At 36.5% G+C, this 23,338-nt stretch overlaps 3 protein-coding genes across 3 annotated transcripts in view; 1 reads left to right on the top strand and 2 right to left on the bottom strand.

Moving 5' to 3' along the window:
• Window positions 1-6,521, bottom strand: part of LOC141439562 (uncharacterized) — a 58,041-nt gene extending 51,520 nt beyond the window's left edge. The window contains exon 1 of the mRNA XM_074103851.1: window positions 6,431-6,521. The gene's annotated coding sequence lies outside the window, so the exon portion shown is untranslated. The remainder of the gene's footprint in view (window positions 1-6,430) is intronic.
• Window positions 6,522-13,777: 7,256 nt separating this feature from the next.
• Window positions 13,778-20,239, top strand: Cp190 (centrosome-associated zinc finger protein CP190). Its single transcript, XM_074103764.1, has 3 exons — window positions 13,778-13,925; window positions 14,151-18,151; window positions 18,611-20,239. Exon 2 carries the CDS (start codon window positions 14,206-14,208, stop codon window positions 18,148-18,150), a length of 3,945 nt encoding a protein of 1,314 aa, XP_073959865.1. The 5' UTR covers window positions 13,778-13,925; window positions 14,151-14,205; the 3' UTR covers window position 18,151; window positions 18,611-20,239.
• Window positions 20,240-20,310: 71 nt separating this feature from the next.
• On the bottom strand, window positions 20,311-23,138 carry LOC141439488 (ubiquitin-conjugating enzyme E2 J2-like). Its single transcript, XM_074103765.1, has one exon. It carries the CDS (start codon window positions 23,008-23,010, stop codon window positions 22,336-22,338), a length of 675 nt encoding a protein of 224 aa, XP_073959866.1. The 5' UTR covers window positions 23,011-23,138; the 3' UTR covers window positions 20,311-22,335.
• Window positions 23,139-23,338: the final 200 nt, after the last annotated feature.

Raw genomic sequence — 23,338 nt, 5'->3', positions numbered from 1 at the left:
CCGCTTCATTCATTCAGATAGTGTTGAAACATAATTCAATTTGGTTACGAAACATTATGACGATGGGAATTATTTTGTAATCATTCAAACTTCGCGTGTATGTACATAAGTGTGCGTGGCGTGGTTGTAATATCTGCACACTGAACAACTATACCCTCTACACGCAACGTATTTAAATAAAGACGACTGGATCAAACCAAAAATGAGGAGATACGTAGAAGAACGAGGGTTACCGACATGGCCAAGTGGATTAGCTTTGAAGTGGCAATGGGCAGGCCATATACCACGGAGAACAGATGGTCGTTGGGGCTGAGAAGTTCTCGAACGGAGGCCGTGGATCGGCGAGCGCAGTGTAGGTTCGACCAATAAAGATTGGGCTCACGCTTCCAACTGAAACAACTGGAGGTCTACGGGAATGGCCTATATCCAACAGTACATTTTCTTTTGTCAATCTAACAAAAAATGACAAAAATGAAGCGCGTCAAATTTTTAAAACTTTTCCACCCAACAGTTTAGATTTTAAAGGGAGGGGGCGGGGACGCTCGATTTTCATGAAAATTTGCACTTTCAAGTTGAATATTTCGCAAACAGATCACTGAATATAAAAATCGTCTTAGAAACTCCCTAATGGCTTTAAAATACGTATCCAACGATACCCCAGTATAGGGTTAGTAGAGAAAAAAAAATAACCCCCTCTACGCCTATGGGAGGTACACTAAAAAAAGTTTTTTCGTTTTTTATTCTACCACTTTGTCGGTGTGACTGATATGTAGATATATTCATGCCAAATTACAGCTTTCTAGGACTAACGTCTCTAAACTCAGCCACGGACAGACAGACAGACATGGCGAAACTACGAGTATAAGGGTTTCTAGTGGACTACGGACCCTGAAAACGATATATATTTTTTTCACCTCAGCACCTCAAACAGGCAGGTTTTGCTATGAGAAATCAGTGAGCAAAATCGCATTTTGCTCACTCCGTGAGACAAAGTAACTTTTTAATTATTTTTTTAAATGCTGAGTACAGTGTTGGGTCTACTCACTGAATTCCAAATATTTGAACTTTACTTTGATCTGTCATTTCACTTCAACTCGAAAAAAGCAAGAGATAGGATTTAAATTTGTCGATTACAAACTTAAATTAAATTTTTGGTATTAAAAAAAATATATCGAAATATTTCCAAAATGTAAATTTTCCTGATCTTTTAATAAAGTATGCAACCTCGTTGCACGAAAGCCGCTTCTCTTGTTTTTTTTTTTATAAAAGAATTCCGTATACTGCCTCTACAGTATAATTATTATTTGTTAAATTGAATGATTTTTTAACAAATCTATTTATGTTTATGTAATAGAAATCTTAATAAAAATCATATTTAAAGGTTTAATTGTTCAACCTTTTCAATTACCCCGAGATGAGGCTTTTGCAGTATTAAAAAATAAGTGTGACATTAGTACAAGAAGTTAAGATTGCATGTTATGAGTATGCGATTTGTATTGTAGCTACTGGACTCTTTTTATGGTTTTAAATGTAATTAATATATTTGATAATAATCGGATTCTATTTTAAAAAAATGTGTTTTATTTTGTAAACAGGTATATGTGGTTTTATTCTTATGTTACATTTAAATTATGTTCTCGCTGCTGAGGTGAAAAATTGTATGTGTCACACGAGACCAAAGTTTTTTTGCATCTCGTGTATTTCAATCCCTTGCTGATCTCAGGATTCTAACCTAGAATCACTCGCTAACGCTCGTGATTCAATTATAGAATCCTTCGCTTACTCGGGATTGAAAATCAACACTCGCAACAAAAAACAACTTTGCTCTCTTGTTGCACAAATAACTATTTATTTAACCGACCGTTTTTTTATTTGACTAATTATATTTTTAGGAATCTAGTCTAATTGCATTACTTCAAAAACATATAATAAGGAACCCTATTTTAAGAGCCAACACTTCAAAAGCCCGACGGGACTTTCCGGCCAGCCACTCTAGAAAATGGGAAAAATTAAAAAGTAATAAAAACACAAATGAGCCCCTCAATCATCCGCCACCACTGACAAGTCTGTCACGTGAGATTAAAAAGTTTCGCACGGAAATTAGCATTTTGGTTTAATTTGCATAACGCTGCCTAATTTTCGTCATTGTTGTAGAAATAATGTTGAAATTTGAAGGGACTGTCTGACTTTGATGAGTGAAATTTTCTACCGTGTCGTGTTAATGAAACAGCACTGTAATTCGCATTTCCTTTTTTATAAAGATAACTTACTAAAATTGTAAGTAAGTAATGTAATAGTACTTAATAAAGTAGGTACACGTACGAGTGCTCGTTATTGTCTTAATAGTTACCTTCTTTAATTTTATGTAATGAGGGTTTTCACAGAGGCGAAATATCGCTAGATGGCGTTAGTGTCGTGAGGTCCGTTTGACGTTTGCTTGCGATTGGCTCAATGAGTTATTTAACCCTTTACCAGGCCCCTTAGAACTAGCGTGTCTTCATACGTACTTTATATACTGTTACAACCGTATTTAACGCCTTGTAAAAAATGTATTTACGAAAGTCGGAGATGTTCCTTTAAACCAGAAATAAAAATGTGGGTTACGGTTATCCCATCGCCTGTTAATTAACTGTCATACTCGATTTTGTCTTATTATATTCTTGATCAGGCGAAGGGATATATTCCTCCCACATCTTATTCTTCAGGGAAAGTCTTTAAAAGGATATTTTACAGCTAGGTACATGAATTCGCTCTAGGTTGAACACAAAAACAGTTTTATTACTTACGCGAGTTTTTATGACACGACAAGACAATTTACCGGGCCATGGGAAGAATAGCTCCCGCACAGTTAAACTCTAATAAGGCCATGGGATGATGTCAATCCACATCCTAATTTTGGTCATACACAAAAATGCATGAATATTTAGCAATGTTTAAGATTACATTACCTTTCAACACTCAAAATCTATAAAATATCAAAAAATTGTTCGATCTATGTACTTCTGTTTCATAGAAATTAAGGAAAGTGTTCCAATTTCTCCGTAGTTTACTGAAATTAGAGATCTAGCGATATTTCGCTTCTGTGAAAACCCTCATTAGCAATAGAGGTGACAGGAGGGTGTCATCTGTTGGGTATTAGTGTGACGAGCACTCGAATGTTTACCTTATGAGTTGTGGTATATATGTGTGTATCTCTTTCACGCTAAAATGGCTGAACAGATTTTTATGAAATTTAATATGCAGGTCCAGAAAATTGTCACATAGATAGGCTACTTTAGATGTCGATATTGCCACATGATCAGAATTAATACCTACTTACCTAAAATCCTGAAATCTTAACCACTAGCCTAGCTGGAGGCATGTAAATGATGTCCGCGTTATATTTTTTGGGAATTACTATGGAATCATATCATATTTCATTTAATATGAATTAGTACAGTGTGTGTTATTTAGTACAACGGTTCGGTTTAGTCAAATTCCAGGATATCAATTCTAATGCCTAATCTAATTGTTCACGCGCTGGTAAAGGCGGTAGCATAACAAGCCGGAGACAAAGCTTTCATCTGGAATTTACACAAAAACGGTACCTATCCAGATGATTTAATATCTAAATGATATGACTTTCATTAGGCCATCGGCTTAAGCAGGGTTATCTTTTTCGAGTTTTATAGAAATATATCATAGACAAAAGACTTTAAACATATTATTATGGACATCCACTTTTTTGCTCTTAAAAGGTGCTTAAAAGTGAAGCACGAGCACGAGCAAATGAACAAGCTAGCAAAGAAAATGAACGAAAAAAACTGAAACAAAAGAAAAGTCCTGCAGCGAGGAAATTTTAAATTTATGAGATGCAGAGCCGTCGGTGACGGACACAAAATATGAAGTGATAAAGGCTCTTTTCAAACAGCAAATTGAATTGCTGAGCAGTGATGTTGTCGAATTAACTTTTAATTTTTTGCGCAATGAAGTTATTATAGGAGGAAATGCTTTAGAAAACAAATTTTGAAAATGGCAATGCTTTAGTGATACTTTGAATACGAAACTACCGTGAGAATCACTCATTGTGGAATAAATCTAAAAGTATCACTCACAGTGAAACTTGAGTGACACCACGGCTTACAGAGAAAGTACAGTCGAACCATTTGTATCCTTACCCACCGTAGAAAGTGTTATAATGAATTCCCTTGTCAAGCAATGCGATGTCACTATGACTTTTTCTACGTAAAGGTTCCACAGTGGGTCACAATTCAGTTTTTTCGAGTGTACAGTCACCAGCATTAATATCTGCCACAGCGGAGCGTGCAAAAATATCTGACACGTCCTTCCGGCCCTAGAAATAGAGTCGCATCAGATATTTATACACGCTTGTTGTCTCAGATATTGGTGCTGGTGAATGTACATGTTATTTAACTGCAAGTTACTGTATCCGTAGACAACTAAACCCCACCCCACGTCGTCACTACTATGCTCACCTTATTTAATGAAAATACTTAAATAATGAAGCAGACCCAATCTTCTACATTCCCCGCCTTTAAAACATACCTTCCATGTTTTATCAGAACATATAGTTACTACATTTCTGCTTACCGACAAGATTAGCCAGAACAATGGAATTAAAACTCTACTTAATTCCTCTTTAAATGAATACCTTCTTTTAATCCGATTCACCACATCTTCACACCTGACTCAGAAAGCGACGTTAAATTCTCGTCTGCGTTTCAAGCTTCCGCAGCTGCCGCTTAATAATTTAATTGTGCATTTCCCTCCCTTTTTCACGGCGCTTTGAGCGAGCAACCACAGCGCTCTATAACTCTATACTATTATCTACTCAACTCTTTTAGAGTCGTTACTGTCTCCATCCTTACCGGGATTTATAAAAGTGGGTACTATAGGAGCCTTTTAAAAATTAACGGTTCCTTGTGTTGGCTGATACTGGCAACCTAGTAATTATGATAAATGCGCATTACAAATACTCACGAATGTTTGTGAGTATGTTGATACTCCTTCAGGCTAAAACGGCTGGACGGATTCAGATTTAATTTAAAAGTTTTTAAAGATGTTTTTTATTATTAACTAGCGGACCCGGCAGACGTTGTCCTGCCCGAAAAAACACTACAATAAAATTATGATAACATACCAACAACAGCGCCATGCAGCGGGTCCAGTTGCGTTTTCAAACCATCAACCAACGTTGTTTTGCCATAATATTAATTATTATACCTATTTGAATATTTTTCTAAGCAAATATAAAATAAGTAACTTATTGTAAGTGTGTGGGGATTACATTATTAAGTACTATAACAGACAGTTACGAAACCCATGAACATTTTGTATGGGAAAATGTTTTTTCTTTCATTTTATTTTTCGTCAATTTTCCATTGTTTTTAAAACAAATCCAAAAACACAAAAATCATACAAATTGGTCCAACCGTTCTTGAGTTATAAATCGTGTAACTAACACGACGTTTGAAATAACAATAACATATACATATACGTACCTACGCAGACACTTTTTGTCCCGATATTTCAAGGCGATCGGGATAAACTCTCGAAATTACAATTTGGCGCGGTCGTTTTTAATGCAACGCCAATGAAGACCAAGATGTAATTTTTGAAAATTCCTTCGAAATTTTTTGTTTATTTTGTTACACCTTCACGTTTTTAGAAGAATTTGGATGAAATTTGGTAGGTATGTAGAGAGCTTGACATCTAGAATAGCTTATAGATTACTTTTAAGTATATCGATATTCATACGGGATTGAGTCAGATACATAAGTATACTTATAGTATATTAAATTTGTCGCAGGTGTTTTGTTTACTGGGCTTTTTGACATCCGTGTTAAATATCAATCGAAAGTATTACTAAAACTACAGCTCTAAGATACAGCGCACAGTTAGATAGCAAAAATCGGAATATTAAAAAGTTTTAAGTATAATATAACGCGTTATTTTGGATGTGTGTTTAGTCCGGGAACATTCAACAGGTCCAATGAAATTACTTTCTTCAAGACACAGTGCCCTAACACTTATTGCTTAAAAAAATCAAGAATTAAAATAATATACGTACGTGGCAAAACTATTTAAAAGGTTTTAATTTATGACGCTTTTTTAAAGTCCGTAGCCGAAGTGTTTATATTTATAGATTTAGCAAAAGTACCTAAGTTAAATATTTTTATTTGTCAAATTGGACTCCAACATAAGTCCATTTAATCCCTTTTCGTTTTAACTGTATTTTTGTAAGAACCTTCTTAAGAAAAATTAGAAAACACAATCAAACACAAAAAAAAACGAAGCCCTTTAAAAAATCACTACCCTAGTCACTATCGAATTTATGATATTTTATGTAAGTCTTTATAACTCGATGTTCTTACATATAAAATTCACATTCTATTTTCAAAAGTCTTCGATCGTACGAGATACCACCTACCTTAGAACAGTTCTTCACACGTGCTCACTATACCACGGTCGCGACCCGACTGCCGCTCCGCCCAGCCGCGGTGGGCGGGGCCGCAGCTGGGCGGGGCTTGGGCGGCAAATCAGCTGCTCACTTCTTTCTTCGAATGGTCAAGGAATGGGCAAGATAGTGCTTGCGCAGATTGTATGTAGGTAGGACAGTAGTTGTCCTACCTACATACAATTTCAAGACAACTTAAATCCTGTGCACCTTACTACCTCTTCTTCCTTACTTCCGGCTTCTCCGTAGAAGAATAAAAGTCTTGTCGCGAAAATCAGTTTCTTTTTAGGGTTCCGTAGCCAAAATGGCAAAAACGGAACCCTATAGTTTCGCCATGTCTGCGTCTGTCTGTCCGTCCGCGGCTTTGCTCAGGGGCTATATGTCAATGCTAGAAAGCTGTAATTTTGTACGAATACTCGTATATATGTAAAGTATGCCGACAGGATGGTAGTAAGTATATCAAACTTACAAGGAAAACTATAACGGTTAAGTTTGCTTGAGAATTATTAGTAGTTTAAGAGTAAATAGCAGCCTAAGAAATAAAATATACCTAAACTTGGAATATTCCGTACAAAATACGAAATCCTTAGAAAAATATTGGCTACGGAACCCAATTTCGGGCGTGTCCGACACGCTCTTGGCCGGTTTTTTTTTTATTGAGGTGCTTGCTTTTGTTTACTTTAATCGTAAAAATAATTTGGAAAGTACATCATTATCAGTCTACAGCAGTCCACTGCTGGCCATAGGCCTCTTCCATGGCGCGCCACAACACTGTCTTCAGCCCCTCGGATCCATCCGCCGCCAGCGACCCTGTTAAGGACGTCCGTCCACCGTGCCTCAGCACGCCCTACACTACGTTTTCCCGTCCGTGGTCTCCATTCGAGAACTCGTCTGCTACCACCTGAAACCCTTTGAGGGTTGCCCTCGATTTCTCTAGGATTCCACCATCAGATCTTGACTTGGTGACAATGGAACCACCTCAGAAGATTACTCTTTCAAATAAATTTTGAAAATCGGTCAACAATTTACTGAGCAATCGGTGAACATACACATACATTACTCATGAATCGAAATGCACTCCAGGACCCAAGATGCAGGCTCACCCTAGTTTAGGGTCCGCCAGACATCTCTTTAGAAGATGCGAAGGCTGACTTGACTTTGACTTTGAAGTGGGACTGGGCCGGCCACGTCAGCGGAATGCATCCATTGCAGTGGGCTAAAAATGCTACTGAGTGGGTGCCACAGGACAGATGGCGACGGCGGGGTAGGCCCAAACGGAGATGACCTGACGACCCGGGTGTATTTCTCGACGACTGGCCTCAGGCTGCTTTGGATTGGGAGGAACATGGGGGAGGTCTTTGCCCAGCAATGGGACATCAATCCAGGATAGATAATAATAAAAAAATAGTATTTTGCCGTCGGTTACATTTTTTAGCCGTGGTGGCCTAGTGGTTTAACCTATCGCCTCTCAAGCAGAGGGTCGTGGGTTCAATCCCCGGCTCGCACCTCTGAGTTTTTTTGAAATTCGTGTGCGGAATTACATTTGAAATTTACCATGAGCTTTGCGGTAAAGGAAAACATCGTGAGGAAACCTGCACAAACCTGCGAAGCAATTCAATGGTGCGTGTGAAGTTCCCAATCCGCACTGGGCACGCGTGGGAACTATGGCCCAAGCCCTCTTGTTCTGAGAGGAGGCCTGTGCCCAGCAGTGGGACGTATATAAGCTGGGATGGATGATGACATTTTTTGGCAGAATTTTTTTAAGCACTGCGTATTGGTAGATAAAAACAGATTTTTTTTATTGCAAAATGAAGTTTCAAGGGTGGTCTTTAGGATTCCACATAAAATACCCGAAAATGCAGCATTACGTCACGTTTTGCGTTTAAATGTTATATTTTACCAGCCTACATGAGAATTCCCGATTAAAGTAGGGTCCATAGACCCCTTAGGGGTCCGCAGCCTGTGTATCAGCAAGAGGTCAGTTTGTAAACATATTTATTAGGAAATTTCCAAAAATATTTTTTGACAGGGGTCTTTGGAATTGTTTAAATTGTGAAAGTGGTCCGTGACTGCAAAAGGTTTAAGAAACCCTGATCTAAATCATCAGAGCAGTTTCCGAGAAAACAATTTAGCCTGGTCATTCTACAGTTTAAGTATTTGGAAATAATTCGATGTAAGGCTAATTTTTGGTATACGGCTTTTATGTGTAATTTTAAGAACTAAAGAAAATATATTTTCCAATCCACCAAAATTTGGTTCTGGAAGATGGTAAAAAAAATTGTACTTACCCTAAAATAGGTGATTTTTGTTTTTTTTTTTATTATGTTTGAATAATTCAGTTTTTAGACACGTAAGCTGAATCCACCAATATATCTAACAGGAAATTAGAAAAAAAACACGTGATTATTTCGTAATACGTCTAATTTCTATTAGGAAAAAATAAAATGAGATTTTTTAAGTCACATACTATCAAGAAATTGGATTTTAAATAATTATATAACTATTAATATGATTGGAAATTACGTATTTTGTTAAACCGATGTACCTAACATTAGCAGCAAAAATAAGTACAAAAAGTCTCAGAGCACTTTAAAAAGACATACCTAAACCTTAACTATACTTACTTTTTATGTAATTAATATTTAATTTTTACTTTTGAAAATATGAAGCCTTTTTTAAGTTCCTTTATAAAAAATGGATTTTTCATGTGTTACAAAGAACATAAATAAAACTAGTAAATTATGAAGTAAATAGGCTAGCAATTTCGCCTAATTTTTACAGAATTATTAAAGATTATTTTTTATAAAATTTTACTGTCGCGGTGATAAATTTTGGTGGATTATTGAAGAATATATTTGCAAATTACCTGACATAATTTTAAATGAAAAAAAAAATGCTTATTTGAATTAATGTTGATTTTACTTAGAGCGAAGATGTTAGGTGACTGGGGTAATTACATAGTGTGTAGGTATACGAGATTTGTTCGCTTTGGAGATGTAGCTAGAAAAAAGATACTACAATTGAAGTAAACACCACAGGTTATAACTAAACTACATATCATATGCTGAGCTTGAGCCTATTGCCACATATTTGTAACGTGTCTGTTGTTTTTATTTTTGTCTTTTGTTATGTCCATTGTATTATGTGGCAATAAATGTCTTTTTTTATATCTTAAAAATAATCTACGTATAACTAGCGCTACTATCGTGTTTCAAATAAATGAGCACGCAACCATAACGTCAAACGGACCTCACGATACTAACGCCATCTGGCGATACATCGCCTCTCAAGACAGCCTCATTATTATTGAGATAATTATTATGCTACTTGACAAAAGATAGCGTTATAACTTATTTCCAAGAATTTACTTTGACGGAAGAGTCAAAGAATGCAGGTGGGGTTTGGTAATTCAGCTACTCGGCAAGAGATGGCGTAACAGAGATTACACGCTACGTACGCTAAAAATTTGACAGTTACGAAGAAAGTTGTGCCAATGCCAGAAATTGGGAGGGTACGAAGTACTAGGTGGGGGTAATGAAATCTATCGCAGCGTTCATAGTGGCCAAAAGAATAAATAATCTAGGCCCTGTTATCTGTCATACTCATATGAATCTGTCATTAACAAAGCAATTTTTATATAGCAATAGCCTTTAACTACCTAATTTTAGTAATAGATGTTTGTGTTATGTATGATACGAGCTTGAATTATTGAGCACTGTCCCTGTTTTGTTCTTAATTCCTCTACATCTCGGACATGTCCAGCAACAATTTTCCTTATGAAACAGTTTGTGGTTGAAATTTTATATTGAGTGATAACTCACAAAACCGGTCTTCAAAAAGATACTCATTTTTATCTGAAAACGATATGTAATTTATTACTAGCGATATAAGAACAATTATATAATTTTAATATTATTCAAAGAAACCAATAAGATAGCTTTATCTTTTCGTTTTACAGTAAAAGTACAATAAAACATGAAGTAAACAAACCTTGCCATAACGAAAATAAAACACATTTTTTGAATAAATTTTACTTAAGTACCTCATTTAATTTTAATGACAAAAAATGAATTCACAACCTTTTTTCCACCCAAATCACGGTATCAAAGTAATTTTGTATTATAAATTAATATCAGAGCCAAAAAAGTTGCGGACGCTAGGTGGCGCTGATGTCGTGCACAGAACCAATTACACATGCAGAACAGCATGTAGGAACATACAGAAACTATAGATGGCAGCACAAAACTTCCAGTAGAGGCTTTTAAACCCCTCAGCTCTATGGAACCTTAGAGATAGCCTTCTGTAGGCATTTTCCAAGCATTAAAAATGTGATTCTGATTACGAAACGTTACCTCACTTTCTATGTCCACTCCCTAACCGTTGTAAACCTCACTACGTGGTACCCGATATTAACGACGAGGGCGCTATTGGAATCCAGAGCAGACCGAATGATTCTATTAGTAGAAAAGTAGATATTTTTCCCACCGAGTGATACACTACTTTTTATTACCCTCGTGAGATCATATATATATAGATGCACATTTTTTCCGGGATCTAGCTGGTAATATATTGTTTGCTAAGTATTTGTAGTTTCGTGTTTGAGCGTTTTCAAAAAAGTGTACCCTTTCTTTTTTTTAATTTTTGGCAAAATATGGTTTTTCCTACTCAGAATCAAGAGCACAATCGATTCCGATCGTTTAAAAAAATGAATCCATCATACAAAATTTTATGAGTCAGTTTTGTCACGCCCATACTATACTCCGTTTAATTTAAGGTTTGAATTAACGGTCAAAATGTAGCACACGTTTCTCGGTATTTCGAACACATGGACTAAAAATACCTACATATACAGTTATTGGCGGTATTTATTATGTTTTTATTACAGAAGTTAACACAATTTTAAATAGTTTAGTTGTTTTATTTAAAAACATATACAAATTTTACCGTTAAGTTTCAAATGTTAAAATAACTGGAGTATAAGCACAGTATAAGTGTTACTTTCGCATTTATAATATTATTAGTAGGGATAGTAGAGATGAAGAAATCGGGTGGCACAAAATTTTACCCTGCGTGCCAATAGGTTCCAGAAGAACTTAACTGAAGTATTAAGAAATATAAATGTACAATAACCATAATGGACATCGACGCTTTAATAGTAACTTTTACTACCTATACTCAAAGCATTAGCCCACGAACACAACCTGGTCTGTTGCTTTGAATACCTATCTAATCTAATAATCAGCTTAGAGGGCCTATACTATACTCCATTTATTTTAACATTTGTGCACATGTTTTTAAATGAAACAACGAAAATATTTAAAATTGTGTTAACTCCTTTAACCTGTCCTCTCCCAGAGGCACAAATTTGTGCCCGAATTCCTTTGATCCTGTTATCCTGGGAGATGACAGATTAATACCTACAAACGTAATAAATACTGCTAATAAATATACATGTAGGTATATTTAGTCGATTTGTGTTCAATACACCGAAAAACGTGTGTTACAATTTGACCATTAATTCAAACCATAAACGGAGTATAGCCCGAAATTCGAAGTTCGTATTGGACCGTCCCTCTCGCTCTCGTATTAAATAGTATAAGCGTCAGAGGGACGGAACGACACGAACTTCGATTTTCAAATGTCGTAGTAGCCCTACTGGTTGAGTTCGAAAGCGTCAATGTAGTGTGGTACTATCACCTAGTTGGGTTTGAATTTGTATGTTCTTACAGTGTAGAGGACTTCATGGCCACACATTTCTTGCTTAAATGTAGCTGTCATAAGCTAGCAGATGAGCAAAGTAATTGTTTTAGTGCATTATGATATCGACCTCCGCAGTAACGCCTGATTCAATAAATAAAAAAACTATTTTTTTTTCTTTGATCAAAAGTACCAGGTAGTTTCTAACAATAAACTGTGCCGTCTGTCGAAGTTAATTGAAATCAAGAAAAACACGGTAAGTATATGAATACGTACAGTCTAAGCCTTGTTGTTTGAAATCTTTGACTATTTATAAATATTCAGTTTGAAATGTCAATGATAAAATTAAAGGTATGTCATCATGTTCTACATCCCATATCAAGTAATATCTATAGCATAATAGTTATTTATGTGGCTGGTGCATAATGAGTGAAACACTCGTGTGATCTAATTATGAAACTCGCCTTCGGCTCGTTTCATAAAACCACACTCGTACTTTAATGCCTAATTATGTATAGCCGCATACATGACTTTATCTACATGCATATCATAAGTTTTCTATAATATGTTCAGATATGGCCTGTATTTTTAAGTTAGTGTTACTGATAACTGGTTTGAAGTACCTACCAGCTTAAATAAAACAGATAATAAAAAACTAAAGTTTTATTTATAATAATAATTATTATCTACATGCATGTCATAAGTTTTCTACAATATGTTCAGATATGCATTGTTAAAAAAAGTATTACCGATACTTTAATGTAAACATTAAGATGCACTGTACTTTAATGTGAACATTAAGATGCACCCGCAGATACCAGGTTTCTTAATAAAGGCCATTTGATAGTCATTTCTGAACATATAATAGGGAAGTTATGATATGCATGTAGATAAAATAAAATAAATGACCTAAAATCAAATATAAGCAGCATTAATATGAGTAATATGTCAAAAGTCACGATATACTATTATTGCTATTCTCTGCTATTCTCAAAATCATCTAACCATCTCAATTAACATGACAAACATGTTCTGACATTATAATACCTATCTGCCAACTTCTGCCAAGAAAGCTAAATGCTCGACTTGGCGGGGGCACTGCCGTGCCCCCAGATAAAATCATGGAAATAAAATTGTAACATTGATCTTCAAAAAGTTTCATCTACAGAGCAGATACATAAATAAGCTGCAATTATTATTATAAAATATTGTACATAAAATAGTTAACACAATATAATTACAGAGCCATCTATTATCTTTTATACTGCAACTACATCGCTACAAAAGAATAGCTTGGCCAGTCGAGTACCGTTTTGATGCGTCACCTTGTCCTAGTAAGCCCTTGCTCTTCACATCGGAGTAAAATTAGAACGCAGGCAATCAATAGTTGAAACTAAACTCGGCCCAGATGGCGACACAGTACCGGCAATTGTTATCGGTGCACTGACTATTTATAGTTTTAAATGAAAACTAGCTTTTCATTACAAATTATTTACATCTTAGCTACTGTTTTAGCAATTTTAATTTGTTTTTACAGTGCAAATATTTTTTTAAGTGATTTTTGACTCAAGCAATTATAAAAACCTGTCATTGACCCAAACGCGACATCGAAGCGTCGGTTCAATTAGTGAGACCAAGCACGTAACTAAACACCGCCATCTTGCGTGTATACTATCAACTTCAGTCGAATTTAGTGGAGTATTGGAGTAATTTTGTGAGTTGTGATGCTAGATTCAAGATTGCAAGAGATTTAATAAACCTAGGCTTATTGGTAAGTTCAAGGAACAAATATAGTGTGGCGCAAAATTCAAGTGATAAAGTGACTTTATGAAATGAAGACAAAAATAAAATTTCCGAGTCGAAAGTGCAAAAGCGTCACTCGTTCAGACTGCAAAATGCTTTTTAGGGCTATCGTCATCGATCGCAAAACTATTACCGGTGTGCATCGTGTTTGTGACAACAATTTTAGTAAAAAGTGTTATTTATATTGTTTCAGGATACAAAATGCCACAGCGATAACCTAAAACACGGTTATAAATGCGAACGGTAAAATGTCCGATCTTAAGCAAGTGAAAGTTGATAACTGGGGAATATATTTCCTACAGCGGTTAAAGCATTTTTTCAATCGAACCGACTACTGCGACCTGACGCTCCAGTTCCAGGACAATGCCCAGTTGAAAGTCCATCGGTTAGTGCTCAGTGCTTGCACTGAGTACTTCGAATTGCTAGAGCGGACATGCGAGATGTACGAGGACTGTTTAGTGATGCCAGACGACCTGCAAGCCGACGTAGTCGTTCCAATCGTCAATTTTATGTACACAGGCCAACTGGAGTTCAAAGTAGAGTTGTTGGAAAAACTGTATCAAACTTCCGAGATAATGAATATGCCCGTGTTATCCAAGCTTCTCGACGCTCAACGGCAACAGGTACAGGTGATAAAACCTCCTCCGATACACAGCTACGGTGGTATTAAACAGTATGCTAAAGGTGCAACTAGCAAACAGAAAGCCCCAGTACCTTCCACAAGTAGCTCAAAACGCTCATTCTCAAAGGCTTTCGAGTCTGAAGTAGTAAGAGAAAAACAAAGCATCAGGCATGCCTCAACTAGCAACTCTAATAATGGTGGATACCTTGCACCTTCTCCTATGCATGTAGAAAATCATTACCCTGTCAAAAAGTCACTGGCTAAAGGTGAGCCGCGGCCCACAAGATACGAATTGCCTGAAGAATTGGATACTGATAATATCTATGAAAGTTCTTTCACTGATATATCTTATACATCAGCACCTTTAATGGTGCATCCAGAAACAACTAAGCGCTATTCATCCAAAAGGGGACAGTACAACGCCCCATCAAGTTCAAAACGATTTTCTCAGGGTCCGTCTACTGTTGAGATAGTAGAATGCAGAAAGGTATCTAAGGAGGAGAATTTATATGAAGAAGACTCTATGTTGGATGACACAGATATGTTTGGAAGAGACCTCTTAGCCCCTGAGCCAGTTCATAAAAATACCAACCAACTCTTTGACCAAATATTAGACACTAATACAGGTCCCAAAGTCACCATAGAAGCAAAGAATAGCAAGCAAGCAAGCAAACTTGATCATGCAAAAATTATCAGTGAGGTATTAAAGAAATATCCGCACTTAGTGAAAAGCAACAAAAACATTAAGCTTAAACTGTTAGATACTCCAAACAGCAAACCCACCAAGAAGAGGCCAATAACACCGCAAAGTTTGCCTAAAGAAGAGGTGAAGATCAAGTCTGAACCAGATTATACATATGAAACTGAGGTATTGGATTCTGTTAAAGCTGCAAAGCTTATTGCTATGGGTGCTGACAATGTCAATGGACCCTGGATCTGTCTCATCTGTGGTACACCAGGACGAGCCTTACACTTTACCTCGTACTACAAATTCCGCCGTCACTTGGTTGAAGTACATAATGAAAAGCCTGTTTCGAATATGTGTGAATATTGTGGTCTTAAATCAATGAAGAGAAACTATTTACTGCATCACCAGTACACCAAACATGGCAAGAAGCCTCCGCCTCAGTATCACTTCCCGAAATGCAACTTGTGCAATTATGTAGCACTGAATGAAGGATTCCTTGTCAAACACAAGATCTCACATGCTGAAACTAAGAACTTCCGTTGCAATGTTTGCGCTGCAGCCTTCAACTCTTCATCAATGTTGTTAATGCATATACAAAACACTGGCCACAAATACAGTGCTGAGAAGAAAACAAATCTCCAATGTGTCTACTGCCTTAAGGTATTTTTACGTGAAAGCAACCTTTATGCTCACCTCAAGACTAATCACAAGCTTGAAGCAAAAACTGACTGCATCATTGATGACTCTGATGAAGAGAGACAAGAGGAGGAACCAATTCGAAGGGTAGATCGTAAGCCCTACAAATTTGAAATACCTGTTTCCTATGATCAAGAATCCGATGAAGAAGTGCCGTATATAAACCCTCATAAACCTGTTGTCACGGAGAAACCAAGGAGGCACCGAGTAGTAACTTCTACGCCCAGACAGAAAATTCTAAATTCTGGATTTTCTGCTCCAATACCAACAACATCACCTGCACAGCCTCCTCAGAAGAAGCCTAACCCACAACCAATACATAATCAGTACTTGAAAGATGAAAGCATGGAACTATCTAACTCAGGTCAAGATGAAATTATAATGATTGGTGATACTGAATATATTATGAGGGATAATCAACTTATACCTAAAAATTCGAAGATATTGGAAAATGATCAATACATTTTGTCAGACATGATGCATCCAGATGTTGATCAAACACTAAATACTTTGACAGCAGATTCAACATTAGAGTTTTCCAATATACACCATCAAGACATCAGTGAGCCTGACATAAAATTAAATAAGAAACCAGTTATGAACCAACCTATTCAAATCGTTGTTTCAAATGAAGATGAGTATAAAGCTTTGATGTCTTCCAATCATTCAATAATATTTGATGACTCTGACACAAATAAAAGGCTAACCGTATTGGCTGGTCCTCATGAATCAACCCTAGATGGCACAACAATCGATCTAGACAACACACAGTCTAATGAGATGATGATCATTCAAGATGATTACCCATTGAATGTTTCTGAGGCAGTTTCAGCTGATAACTCTAACATTGTTGTTGTTTACAGTCACCCTGTAGGTGATCAGACTAAACCATACCAATTGATAACATCCCAAGCTCTTGGTGGTGCACAGTTTGTTTCCACCTCCGCTGTTCTCACGCGAAACTATAACGCTGTGACAACTTCTGCTGCTATTGTAAACACTCAGATAATGGACCATGGTAATTGGCATGACAATATTGGTCATAATATTGACAGTCAACAGATACAAGTGCCTCAGGAGTCAGACCTTCAAGTGCTGACTAATGTTGAAGAAGTTGTTATGGCCCCAACAGAAAATGAAATTCAAGATAAGTTGGAAGAGCTCCCTGAAGTACACATGTTACCTGTGGTGCAGAAAGATGACATTCCTCAGGAACCACAAATAGAACACATGGAAGAAACATTAATACAGCATAATGATCATGTTGATATTCCAGCTGTAGAAAACACAGTAGAAGAAGTTAGAGATGCGCCGACAATGCCCATCGAAGAACAACAAACTTCTGTACCTGTGCAAAGTATTGAAGACATGGATACAATCACCATGGAAAGTGAAGAACCAGCCGCAATAACTCTGCAAGCAGAAAATAATGATGCTACTGTGCAAATGCAAACTCAAGAACAAGTTTCTGCTGAAGGTGAAGAAAAATATGATGAAATATTAGAGGAGCCAGAAGTTGAAGAAGAAACTACTAAGAATGTAACTGCGTCTGAGACAGAAGATTTACAGAACCAAAAATTTACACAGCCTGAAGAGGAAATGCGTGTGCAAGAACCGGTTGAAGACAATGCTCATTCCTTTGCGCCCTCTAAAGAACAAATTCAAAATTTGACATCAGAGTGGTCTGAAGATGATGATGAAATAGCACATGAAAGAGAAAACATATTAATTGATAATATTGAAAAACCCAGTGATGTAGAAAATGCTGAAAACAACTCTGTTGAGTTGGAAGAATCTATAGAAAACATCCAACAGGAAATGGAAAAGCAAATGACTCAAATAGTTGCCATTGAAGCAATAGAAGAATGTGGCAGTCCCATACAAGAAGAAATGAATACTGCACAAGAATTACATGAAAACTCGCCAGACGATGCAGTCCCTCCGTGCCCAGAAAAAATTTCATCATTACTTAATGACTGGGACGAAAATGATTCACAGGAAGGGAATGGAAATGAAAACGCAGAAGGGACTTTAGAGACAGCAGATAATACTGAAGATGGTGAGAATGGTGCCAGTGCAGAAGCTGATGAAGCCTCAGTGGAGAAAGACGTGCCTAAGAAGGATGATAAAATTAAGAGTCTAGTCAGTGACTGGGATGACGAAGAAGAAGAGGGGAATAAAGAATGAGGTCAGTATTTTTTTCCGTGGCTAATATCGACTGGAAGGACCAACTAGTGAATATTGCTGTTTTAAAAACTAATATTTTAATTGTTGTTATAGTCCAATGGGTTTATCTAATCAGTTATAACCCAAAAGTCCTTGACCTATCGACTCCCTTAAGTAAAATAAGTTAATACAGAAAAATTAAGGTCTTCCTTTGATATATAAGTAAAAGACGTCAGAATTGCAGCTCTTTAGTCACAGCTTTGAATACATATCTAAAACATACATATTTGTAACAACAAACAACTTTAAGGGGCTGTTTCACCATCCATTGATTAGTGTTAACTGGCGGTTAGGTGTGATGCCGTCTCTATTTGTTTTGTTTGAATAGACGGAGACGGCATCACATTAAACCGTCGGTTAACGCTAATCAATGGATGGTGAAACAGCCCCTAAATGATATAAATCAATTATTTTATTTCAGGTAAGCCTTCTGGTAAACCATGGCGAATATCTTCATGACACTAAAGCTCCACTTCAGTTCTGAAAGTGGATTATCATTCAAGACGCAAATAAGAACAAACGGTACAGCTGCACCGCAAAATTAAGTATGGACTAGAAAATCTATCTAAGTTTCCTTAATTAAGTATAATATTTCTCCACGAAATTCTACTCTAGAGTCTACAAGTTTAGGAGAATTTTTTTTTACATCTTGCTATTTCCACGCGATTTGTTTATTTGAAATCGGTTTTATTTAGTTTAGTCATGCTGAGCCAAGCCAACCAAGCCAAGCCAACTCTTGTAACATATTTCAAGAGAATTCTGCCCTTCATCATCATCAGCCATAGGACGACCACTGTTGGACATGGGCCTCCCCCATAGACCTCCAGTTGCCTCGGTTCGAAGCGGCTTGCATCCACCGTGAACCCGCGACTTGAACCAGGTCATCCACCCATCACATTGGTGGATGTCTTACGCTGCGCTTGCTGAATTCTGCCCTTATAATCCCGCTAATCTCACTAATATTATATATTATTTTTTGTCATCTCGTCAATACATCTTCTTTCTAGGCAAATAAATCATCTTACATTTTATTGTCATTTCGATATACTTTTTCCGTGATTATAAGGAAGTTAGAAGGAAATTTGTACCTACGATCAAGGATTATTTAAATTCATGAGGCACCATTGGAACCATTTCACAGTAAACGTCATAATAGTGGCATCGCATTAATTAACAATGAAAATCATAATGACTGTTGGCTTTGAAAAGGTTCCATGGTGACTTATTAATTAAATTCGTACAGTAATTTATATTAAGGTTTTATTAATGTTTTTTTCCACGTTCTCAACTTTGGCTTGGCATAATGAATAAGAAATAATAAATTTAGAATAAGACATTAATATTATGAAATGTATTTTAATGTACTCGCGCTGTGGAACAGCATCACCCAGAAAACTGTAGTCTTGAATATAATAATTAATGTGTTTCATGCTTTTCTATGATGAGTAATTAATTAGAGTAAGACTTGAGTATTTTTATTACCAAGATGTGGTATGTGTATAGAGATTAGTGTGGTTATATATGATATGAATGATATAAATATTAATATCGTAATTATTCGTTTTTAACTAATACTTCTCATAAATTGTGTTGACCAATCCAGATGGTCAAAACTATTCAAGTAGACTTGATTTGTTGTACATTTGGTAGTACTTCTAGTACTGTGTCTACCAAATGTGATATTTGTTCATACAGAATGCTGTCAGTCTAAGAATGTATTATTCTTATATGTAATTGTGTAATTTATACTATAAATGAAATATAAATGACCATATAATATAAGTCGTTATTGCCGTGAACTATTTTATTTTATATTTCCGGTAATTTTAAGTAAACTGAGGATTATGCGGTTGAGGGCACAAAAGAATAAAATGACTGTTCGAAAGGTGGGCTGTTAACGAGTTTGAGATATCTCAAAAAATTCCCACTATACCTACTCAATGTTTTTTCCGTTAAGTCCTACTGTTGTGACTAAATATCAACAAGCGATTATTGTCAATACCGCCCATCACTGATATCAATAAATCGTACATAATATAAAACAAATAGACCTGCAAGTTTTCTTTCTTTTCATTTATTTCAAAACTATCCCTTTCCATTCCAAATAAAACAACATTAAAATAGAAAAATATCAACACTTTACTCAATGCTTTAATAATTTTATCTATAAATTTTCAAGATAAAATTTTACATTTTACTTGTATTGATTCATTATTACTCGTTACATGTGTAGTTAACAAGCTAATAACTCTAAACACAATATTCATTTCCATCATCCATCATTCCATCATAAATCAAATCATAAGAAGTCTAAACAAAAATAAGTCTTGTTGTCCTCAATAGCATCCTTGGGCAACTTCAGGCAGTTTGTGTCTAATTATCTTCATAAAATAAGACATCCTCTCCTACTATTAACAGGTCGTTTTACAATTAACTATCTTTTTTTTTTCTTTTTTTTATTGGACTGGATGGCAAACAATCAAGTGGGTCTCCTGATGGTAAGAGATCACCACCGCCCATAAACATCTGCAACACCAGGGGTATTTCAGATGCGTTGCCAACTTAGAGGCCTAAGATGGGATACCTCAAGTGTCAGTAATTTCACCGGCTGTCTTACTCTCCACGCCGAAACACAACAGTGCAAGCACTGCTGCTTCACGATAGGATTAGCGAGCAAGATGGAGGTAGCAATCCGGGCGGACCTTGCACAAGGTCTTCTAGCTATAGATACAAGATATTGCTTCTAATTAAGTAGCACAATTTTAAAATAAATGACGCGAATATGTAGAAATATAAATGGAATAACATTCGATTTGCGCCACTTTTATATAGTTACAAGTAAGTAGGTGTGTAAGTACAATTTACTACACTAATACCAGCTGTAGGCAGGTTTAAAAGTTTTATAATGGCTCCCACAGTGCAACCTGCCACACTCAGACATTAGTACTCTTGTAACAAATGTGCAAAAAGATTGAAAGTTAATATTTTAGTTATTCTCCATTATTTCTAATGGATGTCTCTATGTGAAATAGTTTTTGTGCAAATTGTGTTGAAGCAAGTCAAATGTAATATCACAATAAGTATTACTTAATAAGTCAGTATGCAGCCAGCACTAAGTGGAATATGGCTAGAAAGTATTATAGTAGCATTTGACTTTACAGTTTTCACAGTCTTTTACAGTCGTCTTTACAGCATAGCTCCATCAGTACTATTGATTCCGTCAATGTTGAGGTTGGAAAAAACACTATCAGTTCAGCCGTTGTTTGGAAGATTCCATGTGCGGTAAAAAGTACTTGAATGAACCTCATAATACTCACATCAACTAGTTCAGAGACAGTTAACACAAGTCTAGGAGCTAGTGCACATCTTTTAGAGCTATCTTTTATTCATGTAAATATGCCTAGTGCTATTCAACACTGACCTTAGCCTAGCCTTAGATTGGGATAGAGATGTAATGTTCAACACATTTTGAACTGTCATCTGTCTGTCCATAACCACTTGGCACTGAGTAGCTGATGCACTCACTCTAGCTTAAGGCTGGCTAGATGCAGTCGACTGTAAAAGCTGGTCCAAATAGGGCTAATATAATAATGTGAACATAAATTTTCTATTCTATGCTAAGATCATGTTCATAACACAAGGAACTGCGTTAGCTTTCACAACTTGCTAAAAGTAGGACAGCAATCTTTAAGAAAAAATTAAATCCTTAAATGTTATTAAAAGTTCCAATAACAAAACCTCATTGCGACCCTCCCTACCCCACACTCAATAAATAATATGCTTCTCAATTATTTTAAATAAATCAGATAAACAGTAAATGCAATTTCGATACTAGTGAGTGACAGATTATCTTACTGACAGTAAATGATTGCATCTATTTAAACCACTATGAAAGCAACAGCAAGCAATCATAGGTAACATACAGTATGTATCACATTAGCTTAGAAGTATAACATTTTACTAGATGATTAAATATGAACATAATACAAAGCACACAATGTGCATTAACTTGCAATTTTATACTGGCATGTTGCACAAACCACAAGTGAAACCGGAACAAATTCATCATAATGCTTCCAATGGAATAAGTGCCTATATACAAAATAAATTACAATATTTACATTAAAAATTTTGTGATAGTCTTGCCTAGTCATTGGATATAGAGACTAGGACATATTTGACCATGTATGCGAGAAAAATAAAGCCAACTAGTACAAATAAATTGGTCATGATATAGTACATGTTAGACTGTGTCTCTGTGAGCGGCTCGCCGTCGCCGGCCGGCGTCTCCGCGTGCAGCATGGCCTCCTGCCGCTCTTTCAGTTGCTGCTCGATCTCCTCCACGAAATCAGGAAACAGTTCACAAAACATCTTGTTCTTAATATTAATTTCGAGAGATTCAGCTGCTAGGCAGCGTTTCTGGTAATCTGATGTTTCGATGGAGCCCCAAGTGGGCGTTTTCTCAAGCATGAAGCTGAGCAGGCCGGTAAGGATCGTTGAGATAGACCAGGCGGGGTTCCAGGTGTCCGGATGAAAGTCTGTGATGCTCAAACAGAGTCGTGTGTTTGTCTTAAAGCGGCCGTTTGGCGTTATCATGTAGATCGATGGTGGCTTGAAGGGGAATTCTCGCGGAAAGATGATCTTTCCGTGGTAGTAGCCGCCCTCATATGGACTTTTCTCGGGCCCTCGCACCACATAGTGCCACTCGAGAATGTTGGACGGCACGGGCTCTGCGGTCACATACGGCACTGGATCGTTTTTCAGCCGCAGATAATCCTGCTTTAACCTGCTAGTGGCTCCGGTTACTTTAGTTTTAGCCATTTTTATTCGTTAATTACGAGAAAAACATGAATATAATTTTTAATTTACTTTTATGCGCAATCTATTGTATCACGCATCCGTCAAGTCAAACGTCACTCCAGTGGCACGCGTAACAAACGTCAAATTCTACGAAAACCTACGAACGAATCCCCGATCATCTTTGCCGATCATGCTTGCAGTGTTGACTTTTAAAAAAACCTTTTGCGATTTTCCACAACAGGTTTCTCAAAATAATTTAAAATTTATTGATTCGGAGTATTTACAGCATATGTTATGTGCTCTTGGGACTGTGATGATTATGAAATTTAAACGTGGACTGTATAACTGT

This window comes from Choristoneura fumiferana, chromosome 21 (genome assembly GCF_025370935.1).
Source record: "Choristoneura fumiferana chromosome 21, NRCan_CFum_1, whole genome shotgun sequence".
NCBI classification, from domain to species: Eukaryota; Metazoa; Arthropoda; class Insecta; order Lepidoptera; family Tortricidae; genus Choristoneura; species Choristoneura fumiferana.
This window is presented reverse-complemented; position numbering and strand designations above follow the sequence as displayed.